Below are 14,975 nucleotides of genomic sequence, written 5' to 3'. Positions count from 1 at the left end.
TAATTTTTTAAAAGAAATTTTAATTTTTTTTTTAATTTGATATCTCAATTTGGTTTTTTCAAATAATTTTATATTGTTTTTTTCAACTAATTATTCAATTATTTTGTTCATCCAACTTTATTACATACTTAGTGTGAATGCAAACCAAAGAGAGTAAATTTATTTGTTTATCTTATTCAATGTTTTTTTTTAAAATATATTAAAATAATATTTTATTTATTTATTTAAATTTATTTTTAATACAAACACATGATCTAAAATTACAAAAAAATAATTTAAAATTAAAAAAAATTTAAATTTTTTCAAAAGTACAGTACAACTGCAGCCCGAAAACAAGTACTCTCTAGTTATAAAAATGCTTTAGAATTAAGAATTTTAAAATTTTATTTTACTAGCTTTGGTAAAAAAAAACAAAAGAGGGAATATGTTAAATTTAGCAAATTTATTCATCATAATGATATGCTAAATGTAGAGTTTTTCAAGGCAAAAAACTGGGCTCGTCAAGATACTTTGGATTTCTATTATTTGGGCCGGTCCGATTGTTAAGTTTAGAACGTTTTGAATCCAAATTGTATAAACCGGGGTAGGCCGATTATTTATTAATATCGAAATTCCATTATTTCGCACTTCATTATCTATTGATCAGTGAAAATACTGTTGAACAAGAGAAAGAAGACAGTGAAGTTGGCTACAATCTCCAGCTTCGAGGGAGGCAAAGGACTGAGAGGGTGCGAGAGACCACCAGCTTTTTAGTCCAACAATGTTGATGTTCATGCAGAAAAACGCTTTTAAAGCTTCTGCTTCTTCTTCTATTTGGGTCGTTCAACAACATATGGAGATGGGTTTTTATCTTTTTCTTCCTGATTTCCCTTCTTTCTTATTCTTCAATCATCACCACATCACCACTTCTACTTGTACAAAGAAACGTTCCTTGCCTCAAAACAATGGTGGGTTTCTTAGTAATAATAGCATTAGTATTGATGATGCCTTGGCTTCATTCTATCGCATGCTTCGCATGAATCCTAGGCCTTCTGTTGTGGAATTTGGTAGATTCTTAGGGTCAATTGCCAAAAAGAAACAGTATTCCACTGTTGTCTCTTTGTGCAATCAAATGGATTTGTTTGGAGTTACCCACAATGTTTATTCTCTAAATATATTGATTAACTGCCTTTGTCGCTTGAACCATGTTGTTTTTGCTATCTCTGTTTTGGGTAAGATGTTCAAACTGGGTATTCAACCTGATGCTATCACATTCAATACCCTTATTAATGGGCGCTGCATTGAGGGGGAGATTAAAGAAGCAGTAGGATTGTTTAATGAGATGGTACGTAGAGGACATCAGCCTGATGTAATTAGCTATAGTACTGTGATCAATGGTTTGTGCAAAAGTGGCAACACAAGTATGGCACTTCAATTGCTCAGGAAGATGGAAGAAAAGGGTTGTAAGCCGAACTTGGTTGCGTATACTACAATCATAGACAGCCTTTGCAAAGATACGCTAGTTAATGACGCCATGGACTTATTATCTGAAATGGTGGACCGGGGCATTCCACCAGATGTTGTTACTTACAGCACGATTCTTCACGGTTTCTGCAGTTTAGGACATTTGAATGAAGCAACCATATTGTTCAATGAAATGGTTGGTAGGAATGTTATGCCAAATACAGTGACCTTCACCATTTTGGTTGATGGACTCTGCAAAGAAGGGATGGTTTCAGAAGCTCGGTGTGTCTTTGAAGCGATGACCAAAAAAGGCGCTGAGCCAAATGCTTACACCTACAATGCCTTGATGGATGGATATTGTTTAAATAACCAAATGGATGAGGCCCAAAAGGTGCTCGACATCATGGTTGACAAGGGTTGTGCACCTGTTGTACATAGTTACAACATCTTGATCAATGGATATTGCAAGAGAAGAAGGCTGGATGAGGCAAAATCACTCCTTGTTGAAATGTCTGAAAAAGAATTGACTCCTGATACTGTCACTTACAGCACTCTTATGCAAGGTCTGTGCCAAGTAGGGAGACCTCAGGAAGCTCTAAATCTTTTTAAGGAGATGTGTTCTTCTGGCCTTCTTCCAGATTTGATGACTTACTCGACTTTGTTAGATGGCTTGTGCAAACATGGACATTTGGATGAGGCATTAAAGCTGCTCAAGTCAATGCAAGAGAGCAAAATAGAACCTGATATAGTCCTTTATAATATTCTTATTGAGGGCATGTTTATTGCTGGGAAGCTTGAAGTTGCAAAGGAACTATTTTCCAAGCTTTTTGCAGATGGAATACAACCTACTATACGGACATACACTATCATGATCAAGGGACTGCTTAAAGAAGGGCTGTCAGATGAAGCATACGAATTGTTTAGAAAAATGGAAGATGATGGCTTCTTGCCAAACAGTTGCTCTTATAATGTTATCATTCAAGGATTTCTTCAAAATCAGGACTCATCAACTGCTATACGACTTATTGATGAAATGGTTGGTAAAAGATTCTCGGCAGATTCGTCTACATTTCAGATGTTATTGGATCTGGAATCTCATGATGAAATCATAAGCCGGTTTATGCGTGGAAGCTCTCAAGGTAGAAAAATGAAGTGAAATTTTCCTATTCAAGTGCTGTCGTAGGTTGCTGTCCCTCTTGTGAGTTATCACAATACTCAATTCTTCAACTTTATTGTTCGACTGGTAACACTTTCATTCACATTAAGCTCTGTCCTGTTTGTGCTGCTATCCATTATCTGTACCACAGCAAACACATAGTTTGTTCAAATCTTTTAATTTCTTACTAACAGAAATTCCATGGTTGGTTAGGGTCCTGAATTTCCAAGAAAATACATTGAAAACAGTGAACTGGACGTTTGAACATTATTCCTGTTCACCATGAACACTTCTCCTTGATGAGGTTTGCTGCTCATTCTCCCTTGACGTATATCAACTGACACTATATTATCACAATTCAAGTTCGTAATCATAACAGTGGTAATTGACGCATGTTTGCTGCTCACGTTGTCACAATTACCACACGCATGATTCATATCCATTCACAATCATGTCGACACAATGATGTATATCAATTACCTCTGTGATTTTCATAATTCAAATGCATAATATCCCTTGATGCAGACTGCTCTTTGATGAGGTTTGCTGCTCTTTCGCGCCCCTGTAGTACATGAATGAATAAATATTGACGCATGCTCGCTTATAGACGCACTTGGTCATTTTCACAGTTCAAATGCATTCAGTTCTATCCGAAAGACTGAAAGCCCTCGATTCTATAACACTGAAGTCTCATTCTTGTATGAAGAAGCTCTCAAGTATTAATTTGTGAAATTTATCTCAACATAAATTTGCTTGACAGGTGGAAAAGGAGCAAGTGACTGCTTTTGAGGCCGCGAGTGAACTTTTTGGATGAGAAAGCATGCACAGTCAATAACCATCCAAATTAATCTGGACTTTCTGCTTTTGCCCTTTATCGACGAGCAAGCTTGGTGGCCTTGTACATATTTTTAGATATGGGCTGAGGAACCTATGTGTTCGATTGATTATTTTGCATATATAATTCAGATTATTTTTTTAAAAAGAATAGTTAATGTTAATTAAAAATTATAGCGAGAAGTTGAATTTTTTTTTTTGTTAAAAATAAAAGATAGATATTTAAGCAAATATTTGATTTCGTGTCGTGGTGCATTTTTCAAATATTTTTATTTAATTATATGGAATTTACAATGGAGATAATTATATAGAAAAAAAAATTGGGATTGTTTAATATCAAAACTATTTGAGGTTCAAGATGATGGTGCTCTATGTGCTATTAAGTTTATGTGAAAATAACGCATTGAAATAAATTTACTATATTTTTCATAATAAATACCTTTTTATTTGTAACATATTTAAAACTAATAATTTTAAATTTTTATTCCCCTAGCTTTAGAAAAAAAAAAAGAGAAGAGAATAATGTTAAATTCAGCAAATTTATGATATGCCAAATGTAGCGTTTTCAAGGCAAAGAACAGGGCCTGTCAAGATATCTCTCATTCTATTAATTAATTGGGCCAGGCCGATTATTTATTAATATTAAAATTCGATTATTTCGGCCTACAAATGGTAACCATTAGTGAAAAAATGTTGACCATGAGAAATTGGACGGTGAAGTTTGCGACCATCTCCAGCTTCACAGGAGGCAAAGGAACAGCGAGCGAGAGAGAGAGAGATCAGCAGCTTTTTAACCAAACAACGATGATGTTCATGCGAAATAGCGCTTTCAGAGCTATTGCTTCTTCTGCTATTCGGGTCCCTCAACATCATATGGAAATGGGTATCTTTCCTTTATTCTTCAATCATCACCACATTACCACCTCTACCTGTACAAATAATCCTTTTTTGCCTCAAAAAAATGGTGGGTTTGTTAGTAATACTACCAATAACATTAGCATTGATGATGCCTTGGCTTCATTCTATAGCATGGTCCGGATGAATCCTAGGCCTTCTGTTGTGGAATTTTGCAAATTCTTAGGGTCCTTTGCCAAAAGCAAACAGTATTCCACTGTTGTCTCTTTGTGCGATCAAATTGATTTGTTTGGAGTTGCCCACAATGATTATACTCTCAATATATTGATTAACTCTCTTTGTCGCTTGAACCATGCTCATTTTGCTGTCTCTGTCTTGAGTAAGATGTTCAAACTGGGTATTCAACCTGATGTTATCACATTCAATACACTCATTAATGGGCTCTGCAACGAGGAGAAGATTAAAGATGCTGCAGAGTTGTTTAATGAGATGGTGCGGAGAGGGCATGAGCCTGATGTAATTAGCTATAATACTATAATCAATGGTTTGTGCAAAACTGGCAACACAAATATGGCTGTTCACGTGTTCAAGAAGATGGAACAAAATGGGTGCAAGCCAGATGTGGTGACATATAGTACAATCATAGACAGCCTTTGCAAAGATAAGCTATTTAATGATGCCATGGACTTCTTATCTAAGATGGTGGATCGGGGCATTTCACCAAATGTTTTTACTTACAACTCCATACTCCATGGCTTCTGCAATTTAGGACAACTGAATGAAGCTACTAGATTGTTCAAAGAAATGGTTGGTAAGGATGTTATGCCAGATACAGTGACGTTCAATATTTTGGTTGATGGACTCTGCAAAGAAGGGATGGTTTTAGAAGCTCGGTGCGTCTTTGAAATGATGACCGAAAAAGGTGTTGAGCCAAATGTTTACACCTACAGTGCCTTGATGGATGGATATTGTTTACAAAACCAAATGAACGAGGCCCACAAAGTGCTTGACATCATGGTTGGCAAGGGTTGTGCACCTGATGTACATAGTTACAGCATCTTGATCAATGGATATTGCAAGAGTAGAAGGATGGATAAGGCAAAAGCATTACTTACTCAAATGTCTGAAAAAGAATTGACTCCTAATACTGTCACTTACAACACTCTTATGCATGGCATGTGCCAAGTAGGGAGACCCCGAGAAGCTCAAAAGCTTTTCAAGGAGATGTGTTCTTCTGGCCTGCTTCCAAATTTGATGACTTACTCGATTTTGCTAGATGGCTTGTGCAAACATGATGGGCATTTGGATGAGGCATTACAACTGCTCAAGGCAATGCAAGAGAGGAAAATAGAGCCTGATATCGTCCTTCATACTATTATTATTGAGGGGATGTTTATTGCTGGGAAGCTTGAAGTTGCAAAGGAACTATTTTCCAAGCTTTTTACTGATGGAATTCAACCTACTGTACAGACATACAATGTCATGATCAAGGGACTTCTTAAAGAAGGGCTGTCAAATGAAGCATACGAATTGTTTAGAAAAATGGAAGTTGATGGTTTCTTGCCGAACAGTTGCTCTTATAATGTTATCATTCAAGGATTTCTTCAAAATCAGGACTCAACAGCTGCTGTACAACTTATTGATGAAATGGTTGGTAAAAGATTCTCGGCGGATTCATCTACATTTCAGATGTTATTGGATCTGGAATCTCATGATGAAATCATAAGCCGATTTATGCGTGGAAGCTCTCAACATAGAAAAATGAAGTGAGTTTTCTTATCAAGTCCTGTTGTTGGCTGCTGTGCATATTGAGGGTCGTCAACTTTAATGACTGGTTTGCAACACCTGGTAGTGACTTTTTTGCGTCTTGTTTAGACACTAAACTCACCTCTTATTGTGTGTGATACGAATGTATCTGTGTATAATTGACATATCGTATCATGACTGGTCTTATTTTCCTCAGTGCTATAAATTTTCTAACTTATTTTAGGTATTTTAGATTTTGAATTTGTACCTAATGTTGTAACTTGTACTAATCCTAATGAAGGAATGAGTTAGAAATGTGAACCTGATGATTCTCATGATCTTGTGCAATTAGCCAAGTTTTATCGGAGCTGATTTGGATGGTGTTGTTGAAAAGGCTTGTAAACTTGCTGTAGGTAGAATAGCTCAGCTCATCTATGTAGAGAATTTAAAGATTTCGAAAACACACAGCATTAACAAAAATGGGCCTACATGATACTGTTTTGGGAATTTTTCGTCTTCTGGAGATTAGGAATGAAGAATCTAGAGTGCGTTTTTGGTTTATGTTCATCTGAGCTGCGGTAAAACCCTAATAGCACCAGTGAAACGGGAGCTACTTTCGTGCAATCAATGTCAGTCCTTCTTGTCCTGCTATACAGTTTCTGCACTACAATACATACATGTTATATTCAAATCCCTTAATTGCGTATTGTCACAAGTTCATGTTGGAGAAGTTGGGACCAAAACCCTTTAATTGCAACTGCTTTTGATTTAGAACAGTGACAGTTTTATGCTTGTGATTGGTGTTTGTAACAGGTAATATCCAGCTCGTTCTGCTCTCTTTTTCTGTCTCTTCATGTCTCACAAGTTGATGTCTCCGTTGGCAGGCCCATAGGGGGACTCAGATGTCGTAAGGCCTCACATACTTGGAAACATATCTATGCCCCCCTGCCAAGTCCAGAGGGGCATCGATTGATCTTAAAAGCTGAATGTAGTTAGTTGGAAAGAACTTTTCATTAAAATGTGGAATCTTTTTAAATCAACTGAACCCATTTGTTTAATTGAAAAATCAGTAGATTGAGAACAAGGGTAAGCCGAAGCTCTATTGATGCAAACTTCTACTGGTTAAAGATAATTTTGCTGCAGCGGAGTAAAGTACGATTAGGTGTGGTGTCTTGGAATATTCTAATCCCGAATTTACGATTTTAACTCCTCTATACTGACAATTAGAAGTTCTCGCCTCCCTGGGATGTGGGCGTGAGAGCTATATGGGGGAGTCTTGATGCCTGGCCCTACTGCTTAGTAGGATGCCTGGCCCAACTGCTTACCAGGCATCAAAATTTACTTTTTGGTAGGTGCAGAGCCAAATATTTGCACTTATAATGCTTTGATAGATGGATTGACCGAAAAAGGTGCAGGGCCAAATGTTTGCACTTATAATGCTTTGATAGATGGATACTGTTTACGAAGCCAAATGAAAGAGGCCAAAAATATGTTTGCCATCATGGTTGGCAAGGGTTGTGCACCTGATGTACATAGTTGCAGCATCTTTGATCAATGGATATTGCAAGAGTAGAAGGATGAACGATGGAAAATCTCTTCTTGCTGAAATGTCTGAAACAGAATTGACTCCTAATACTGTCACTTACAGCACTGTTATGCAAGGTCTGTGCCACGTAGGGAGACCTCAAGAAGCTCTAAAACTTTTCAAGTTGATGTGTTGTTCTAGCCTTCTTCCAGATTGATGACTTACTCAATTTTGCTAGATAGCTTCTGCAAACATGGACATTTAGATGAGGCATTACAACTGCTTAAGGAAATGCAAAAGAGGAAAATAGAACCTAATATCGTCGTTGATAATATTCTTATTCAAGGCATGTTTATTGCTGGGAAGCTTGAAGTTGCAAAGGAACTATTTTCCAAGCTTTCTATGGATGGAATATGACCTACTGTATGGACATAGAATGTCATGATCAAGGGACTTCCTAGAGAAGGGCAGTCAGATGAAGCATACAAATTGTTTCGAAAAATGAAAGACGAGGGCTTCTTGCCGGATAGTTGCTCTTATAATGTTATCATTCAAGGATTTCTTCAAAATCAGGACTCATCAACTGCTATACGACTTATTGATGAAATGGTTGGTAAAAGATTCTCGGCAGATTCATCTACATTTCAGATGTTATTAGATCTGGAATCTCGTGATGAAATCATAAGCTGATTTATGCGTGGAAGCTCTCAAGGTAGGAAAATGAAGTGAAATTTTCCTATTCAAGTGCTGTTGTAGGTTGCTGTCCCTCTTGTGAGTTATCACAATACTCAATTCTTCAACTTTAGTGAATGATCTGTAACTTTTATGGTGACTACCTCTTGTAAGTTAACTTTTATGGTGACCACCTCTTGTAAGTTATCACAGTACTCAGTTCTTGAACTTTAGTGAATGGTCTATAACATTTATGGTGACTTCCATGGATCTGTTTTTGGCAATAGAGCTCACCTTGCATTGTATGTTGACTTGAATCTATGTGTTTAAAGTACAGTGTACCATAGCCAGTCTTGTTTTCCTCTATGTGATGAATTTTCTTACTTAAAATAGGTATTTCAAGTTTTGAGTTTGCATCTAACATTGTGACCTCTACTAATCTTAACAAAGCAATGATTCAAAAAGGTGAGCTCGAGGGTTCTCTTAATCATGTTCTATTATCCAAGTTACAACAGGTTTTATTGGAGCTGATATGAATGTGTGGGTGACAAGGCTGGCAATCTTTCTGTAGAGAGAATCGGTAAGCATAGTCTCATTTATCCAGAGAATCTACAGTTTTAGAACACACACAGTGATGGTGGAGGATACCTCGGTTGCCATCATCATGAGATCCTACAGTTTTAACAGTTTTCTTGAAAAGGGTAGGACTCTAAAGCATCAGCAGCATAAGCTTAAGTTCTTTTTATGCATTTTAAGCAGTCATTTACCTAGCACTGGAATTCAGCTTTTGATTTCTAGAGTCTGCGCACACTTTAAGTCGATGGCTGCTTCTGCAGTACACTAGCAAAAAGGCCAGCGCTCTGCTTTTCATTTGTCTGGACAATATTGACGAGGTGCATTATCCCATTGCTCGATCAGGATTAAACTGCTATACTGCAGAAAATGATGTGAGCAGTTTGTGCTGGTATCATATGAGAGTGACCTTGCGGGTTTTTGATGGGTCAGGATTAAAGAAGGATTCTTGCCATTACAACATCTCGCTGTTCCTTAGATGAATGCCAAATTGCTTTCGAGCTTCTAAAGAAGAATTTTAAGCTTGAGTGCTGTCGATGTAAACATGCTCTTCACATTATTATATATTTTTATTTAATAATCCATGCATAAAGAAAAAGAAATACTGTTTTTTTTATTAATGAAATACATAAAGAACAAAAGGAAGAATTAATTATATACAAACTCGTCGTTAAATTAAAAAAAAAAAATGTTTTTTTGATAAGGTGAACAAAATATGAACCAAGTGTGATCATTTATCACAATTTTATAATCAATCATCAATGTAAAACTGGCAACACGAGCCTAAGAACCAGAGTTTTTAAACTCGGTCTGGTTTAAGGTCCGGGTTCCGGATTTTGATCTGGTCACCGGGTTGTCCGGGTCAATTTTGATTTTTTTTTAAATCAAAACGACGTCATTTTGGTAAAAAAACAAAAGTCAATGGGTTGCAACCGGATTTTTATCCGGGTCATCCCGAGTTTTGACTTTTTCTTTTTTTTAAACCCGATTTAATTCCAACCCCGGGTCGGCCGGATCCCGAGTTGACCAGCTGGACCGGATTTTAAAACTATTATTGGAACGAAAGGTTGGAAGCCAAATATTGCCATTTGAAAAAAATAAATTTAAGAAAAATTATAATTAAGATTTGAGAAAGTTTTATATAAAACTGCAATGTATATTAAATTAATCAAATATTTTGAAATTTGTAGTTAAAGTAAAGCACAGACCGTATAACATCCTTTTTAAATATTTTTAAATAAACCATTTTAGATATTTATTTTCCCAGCCTTAGTTATTTTTAAAAAAGAATAATGTTAAATATAGCAAATTTATTCAACACAAGATATGCCGAATGTAAAGATTTTTAGGCAAAGAACTGGGCTTGTCAAGCATGCTTTCATTCTGTTAATTGGGCTTGGCCCATTATTTAATAATATCAAAGTTCGATTATTTCTGCAAAAATGGTTGCCCAAGAGAGAGAAGACGGCGAAAAGTTTGCTACCATCTCCAGCTTTCAAAGGATTCAAAGGAACTGCGAGAGTGGGAGAGGGACCAGCAGCTTTTTAACCTAACAATAATGATGCTCATGCGAAATAGCGCCTTTAGAGCTATTGCTTCTTCTGCTATTTGGGTTCTTCAACAACATATGGAAATGGGTATCTTTCCTTTTCTTCCTTATTTCCCTTCTTTCTTATTCTTCCATCGTCACCACATCACTACTTCTACTTTTACAAAGAACCCTTCTTTGCCTAAAAAAAATGGTGGGTTTGCTAGTAATAGTAGCAATACCATTAGTGTTGATGATGCCTTGGCTTCATTCTATCGCATGGCCCGCATGAATCCTAGGCCTTCTATTGTGGAATTTGGCAAATTCTTAGGCTCCATTGCCAAAATGAAACAGTATTCGACTGTTGTCTATTTGTGCAATCAAATGGATTTGTTTGGAGTTACCCACACTGTTTATTCTCTAAATATATTGATTAACTGCCTTTGTCGCTTGAACCATGTTGATTTTGCTGTCTCTGTCTGGGGTAAGATGTTCAAACTGGGCATTCAACCTGATGTTATTACATTCACTACGCTAATCAATGGGGTCTGCAATGAGGGGAAGATTAAAGTGGCAGTAGAGTTGTATAATGAGATGGTACGGAGTGGGCATGAGCCCGATGTAATTAGCTATAATACTCTAATCAATGGTTTGTGCAATAGCGGCAACACAAATATGGCTGTTCACGTGTTCAAGAAGATGGAGCAAAATGGCTGTAAACCAAATGTGGTGACATATAATACAATAATAGACAGCCTTTGCAAAGATAGGCTAGTTAATGATGCCATGGACTTCTTGTCTGAAATGGTGGGCCGGGGCATTCCACCAGATGCTATTACTTACAACTCCATAGTTCATGGTTTATGCTGTTTAGGTCAATTGAATGAGGCAACAAGATTGTTCAAGAGGATGGAACAAAATGGGTGTAAGCCAGATGTGGTGACATATAATATTATTATAGACAGCCTTTACAAAGACAGGCTAGTTAATGACGCCGCGGACTTCTTATCTGAAATGGTGGATCAGGGCATTCCACCAGATGTTGTTACTTACACCACAATACTTCATGGTTTATGCTATTTAGGTCAATTGAATGAGGCAATAAGATTGTTCAAGAAGATGGAACAAAAAGGGTGTAAGCCAGACGTGGTGGCATATAATACAATAATAGACAGCCTTTGCAAAGATAGGCTAGTTAATGATGCCATGGAATTCTTATCTGAAATGGTGGATAGGGGCATTCCACCAAATGCTGTTACTTACAGCACGATACTTCATGGTTTCTGCAATTTAGGACAATTGGATGAAGCAACACAATTGTTCAAAGAAATGGTTGGCAGGAATGTTATGCCAAATACATTGACCTTCTCAATTTTGGTTGATGGACTCTGCCAAGAAGGAATGGTTTCAGAAGCTCGGTGGGTCTTTGAAACAATGACTGAAAAAGGTGTAGAGCCAAATATTTACACTTACAATGCTTTGATGAATGGGTACTGTTTACGATGCAAAATGAATGAGGCTAGAAAGGTGTTTGAAATCATGGTTGGCAAGGGTTGTGCACCCGATTTACATAGTTACAACATCTTGATCAATGGATATTGCAATAGTAGAAGGATGGATAAGGCAAAGGCATTACTTACTCAAATGTCTGTAAAAAAATTGACTCCTAATACTGTCACTTACAACACTATTATGAAAGGTTTGTGCTATGTAGGTAGACTTTTGGATGCACAAGAGCTATTCAAGAAGATGTGTTCTTCTGGCATGCTTCCAACTTTGATGACTTACTCGATTTTGCTAAACGGCTTATGCAAACATGGACATTTGGATGAGGCATTAAAACTGTTCAAGTCAATGAAAGAGAAGAAATTAGAACCTGATATTATCCTTTATACTATTCTTATTGAAGGCATGTTTATTGGTGGGAAGCTTGAAGTTGCAAAGGGACTATTTTCCAAGCTTTCTGCTGATGGAATACAACCTCCTGGACGGACATACAATGTCATGATCAAGGGACTTCTTAAAGAAGGGCTATCAGATGAAGCATACGAATTGTTTAGAAAATGGAAGATGATGAAGCATAATGTTATCATTTAAGGATTTCTTCAAAATCAGGCTCACCAACTTCTCTACCCCTTATTGATGATATGGTTGGTAAAACATTCTCGGTGGATTCGTCTACAATTCATATGTAATTGGATCTGGAATCTCATGATGAAATCATAAGCTGATTTATGTGTGGAAGCTCTCAACATAGAAAAATGAGGTGAGTTTTCTTATCAAGTGCTGTTGTAGGCTGCTGTGTCTATTGTGGGTCATCAACTTCAGTGACTGGTTTGCAACTTGTAGTGACTTTTTTTGCAACTGCTTTGCAACTTTAGTCACACCTGGTAGTGACTTTTTTGCTACTTGTTTTGACATTAATCTCACCTCTTATTGTGTGAGATACAAATGTATCTCTGTATAATTGACATATTGTATGATGACTAGTCTTATTTTCCTTAGTGCTATAAAATTTCAAACTTAATTTAGGTATTTTAGATTTTGAATTTGTACCTAATGTTGTGACTTGTACTAATCCTAATGAAGGAATGAGTTAGAAATTTGAACATGATGATTTTCATGATCTTCTGCAATTAGCCAAGTTACACCAGGTTTCATCTGAGCTGATTTGGATGGTGTTGTTGATAAGGCTGGTTATCTTGCTGTAGGTAGAGTAGCTTAGCTCATCTATGTAGAGAATTTAAAGATTTCAAAAACACACAGCATTGACAAAATGAGCCTATATGATACTGATTTAGGAATTTTTTGTCTTCTCGAAATCTTCTCGAAATTTAGAATGAAGAATCTCGAGACTAGAATTGTGGTTTATTGTCCTCTGAGCTGTGGTAAAATCCTAATTACACAGTGAAGTAGGATCTACTTTCATTCACATCAATGTCAGTCTTCCTTGTCCTGCTATCCAGTTTCTCCACTACAGTAAATACATGTTATATTCAAATCCCTTAATTGTTTATTGTCACAAATTCATGTTGGAGAAGTTAGGACCAAAACCTTTTAATTGCAACTGCTTTTGAGTTAGATCAGCGTCAGCTTTATGCTTATGATTGGTGCTTGTAACAGGTGGTAATATACAACTCTCTCTGCTCTCTTTCTCTGTCTCTTCATGTCTCTTAAAGTTGGTGTCTCCATTGGCAGGCCTGTAGTGGGGACTCGGATGTTGTAAGGCCTTGCATACTTGCAAGCATATTGATGCCCCCTGCCAAGTCCAAATGAGCGTCGATTGATCTTAAAAGCTCGGGCCAAGGGAAAACCCTATTGATGATTTTGTGGATTTGAGTGTCATTGCAAGGATATGGGAGGCTTGTAACATTCTAGCAGGGCTGTTCTTCATAATCCGGTCTGTTTGCAATTCCTGACAATCTGTCTCTTTGCATGGTACAGCTAGAATGCAATCTGGTTATGCAAACTTCTTTTTCTTGTTGGTTTTATTTCAATTTTAACCAAACATAAATTTGCATAAGAAGATCGGTGGATGTGTTGTGGACAGGCTTCTAAAGCAGGTAAAATAAAGTGCACTGTAATTTGTTTTAAACTTGCTTTTCACTACATGCAGTGTTGACTTAGTCCATTAATTGCAGTTGCTTTAAGAGTTAGATAAGTGTCCAAATGCTTATGTCTCTGGTGCTACCAACAGGTACAATACAGCTTATTCTGCTTTCTTTCTATGCCTCGCTATCTTGTGTATCTTTTGCGGAAGGCCTGAAGTATGGACTCTTTGCATACAGCCTGGCATATTCGCAACCAAAATGTATCTCCCCTGCCAAGTCCAAAGGAGCATATATCGATCCTAAAAGCTCTGGCCATGGAAAAACCTCTTGATGCAATTATGGATTCGAATACCATTGGGAGAATGGATGCTTGTGAAATCTGAGTGAGGCTGATCTTATTAGTCACTTGCTCCTTTTCCACCTGTCAAGCAGAGGCAGCAAGTGAACTTTTTGGATGAGAAAGCACGCACAATCAAGACCATCCAAGTTTATCTGGATTTTCTGCTTGTGCCCATTATCGATGAGGAAGCTTGGTGGCCTTCTACATATTTTTAGATATGGGCTGAGGAGCCTAATGTGTTTGATTATTTTGCATGTATAATTCAGATTGTGTTTTCTTAGGAGTGGAGGTGGAGTCTTAAAGCTGCTGTGCTAATTGAATGCTTTGATTAAAACTGACTTGATTGCTTAGTAAAAGCTGCTATCAACTAAGAATCGACGGATCGATTTTTTAAATAATACTATTATTGTTCCTTAATTTAGGTATTTTAGATTTTGAATTTGCACCTAATGTTGTGACATGTCCTGGTCCTAATGAAGGAATGAGTTAAAAGTGTGAACGTGGTGCCTTTTATGTTCTTGTGCTATTAGCCAAGTTACGATTTAACCCTAAATTTATGATTTTGATCATTTTAACCCCTATGTACAGACAATTGAAAGCTGGAACACCATCCGTTTCCTTTCCTGATTGTTTGCCTCCCTGGGATATGGGCGTGAGAGCTACATGTGGGAGTCTTGATGCCTGACCCTACTACTTAGCAGGCATCAAAATTTACTAGATGGTTGGCAAGTAATTATTGTAAGAGTTATTAT

The 14,975-nt window shown here is 37.0% G+C and overlaps 4 protein-coding genes across 9 annotated transcripts; all 4 read left to right on the top strand.

Annotated features, from left to right (window-relative positions):
- The first annotated feature begins 642 nt into the window (after nt 1-642).
- On the top strand, nt 643-8,501 carry LOC18098899 (putative pentatricopeptide repeat-containing protein At1g12700, mitochondrial). Of its 3 annotated transcripts, none has more exons than XR_008059239.1 (2): nt 643-2,686; nt 2,813-2,866. XR_008059239.1 is itself a non-coding variant. In XM_052452974.1 (2 exons), exon 1 carries the CDS (start codon nt 761-763, stop codon nt 2,597-2,599), a length of 1,839 nt encoding a protein of 612 aa, XP_052308934.1. In that variant the 5' UTR covers nt 643-760; the 3' UTR covers nt 2,600-2,616; nt 8,305-8,501. The 3 variants fall into 3 exon arrangements, 2 of the variants coding, with proteins under 2 accessions (XP_052308934.1, XP_052308933.1); XM_052452974.1 differs by lacking the exon at nt 2,813-2,866 and adding an exon at nt 8,305-8,501 and having other exon boundaries at nt 643-2,616; XM_052452973.1 differs by having other exon boundaries at nt 643-2,641.
- On the top strand, nt 4,106-7,118 carry LOC127905338 (putative pentatricopeptide repeat-containing protein At1g12700, mitochondrial). Its single transcript, XM_052452971.1, has 2 exons — nt 4,106-6,054; nt 6,848-7,118. Exons 1-2 carry the CDS (start codon nt 4,124-4,126, stop codon nt 6,849-6,851), a joined length of 1,935 nt encoding a protein of 644 aa, XP_052308931.1. The 5' UTR covers nt 4,106-4,123; the 3' UTR covers nt 6,852-7,118.
- Nucleotides 7,561-8,249, top strand: LOC18098898 (pentatricopeptide repeat-containing protein At1g12775, mitochondrial). The gene is made up of 3 exons (XM_024601304.1): nt 7,561-7,696; nt 7,798-7,931; nt 7,995-8,249. Exons 1-3 carry the CDS (start codon nt 7,561-7,563, stop codon nt 8,247-8,249), a joined length of 525 nt encoding a protein of 174 aa, XP_024457072.1.
- Nucleotides 8,502-10,240: 1,739 nt separating the features above from the next.
- On the top strand, nt 10,241-14,640 carry LOC18098897 (pentatricopeptide repeat-containing protein At1g63330). 4 transcript variants are annotated; one of them, XM_024602349.2, is made up of 4 exons: nt 10,241-12,598; nt 13,531-13,895; nt 13,974-14,029; nt 14,121-14,640. In XM_024602349.2, the coding sequence occupies exon 1, from the start codon at nt 10,363-10,365 to the stop codon at nt 12,427-12,429; it is 2,067 nt and encodes a 688-aa protein (XP_024458117.1). In that variant the 5' UTR covers nt 10,241-10,362; the 3' UTR covers nt 12,430-12,598; nt 13,531-13,895; nt 13,974-14,029; nt 14,121-14,640. The 4 variants fall into 4 exon arrangements, with proteins under 4 accessions (XP_024458117.1, XP_024458118.1, XP_006382719.1 ...); XM_024602350.2 differs by lacking the exon at nt 13,974-14,029; XM_006382657.3 differs by lacking the exon at nt 13,974-14,029 and having other exon boundaries at nt 14,030-14,640.
- The last annotated feature ends 335 nt before the right edge of the window (nt 14,641-14,975 follow it).

Source organism: Populus trichocarpa, chromosome 5 (assembly GCF_000002775.5).
Source record: "Populus trichocarpa isolate Nisqually-1 chromosome 5, P.trichocarpa_v4.1, whole genome shotgun sequence".
Classification (NCBI taxonomy): domain Eukaryota; kingdom Viridiplantae; phylum Streptophyta; class Magnoliopsida; order Malpighiales; family Salicaceae; genus Populus; species Populus trichocarpa.
Note: the sequence above shows the minus strand (reverse complement) of the source record. Positions and strands in the feature narration are given on the sequence as shown.

Bases quoted from the DNA above. Each gene is read 5' to 3' on its own strand.
- LOC18098899 (XM_052452974.1), top strand. From the start codon at position 761: ATGTTGATGTTCATGCAGAAAAACGCTTTTAAAGCTTCTGCTTCTTCT.
- LOC127905338 (XM_052452971.1), top strand. From the start codon at position 4,124: ATGTTGACCATGAGAAATTGGACGGTGAAGTTTGCGACCATCTCCAGC.
- LOC18098898 (XM_024601304.1), top strand. From the start codon at position 7,561: ATGTACATAGTTGCAGCATCTTTGATCAATGGATATTGCAAGAGTAGA. The intron at 7,697-7,797 runs GTCTGTGCCACG...CAATTTTGCTAG, and splicing joins TTACAGCACTGTTATGCAAG to ATAGCTTCTGCAAACATGGA. The intron at 7,932-7,994 runs GTTGCAAAGGAA...GTATGGACATAG, and splicing joins TTATTGCTGGGAAGCTTGAA to AATGTCATGATCAAGGGACT.
- LOC18098897 (XM_024602350.2), top strand. From the start codon at position 10,363: ATGATGCTCATGCGAAATAGCGCCTTTAGAGCTATTGCTTCTTCTGCT.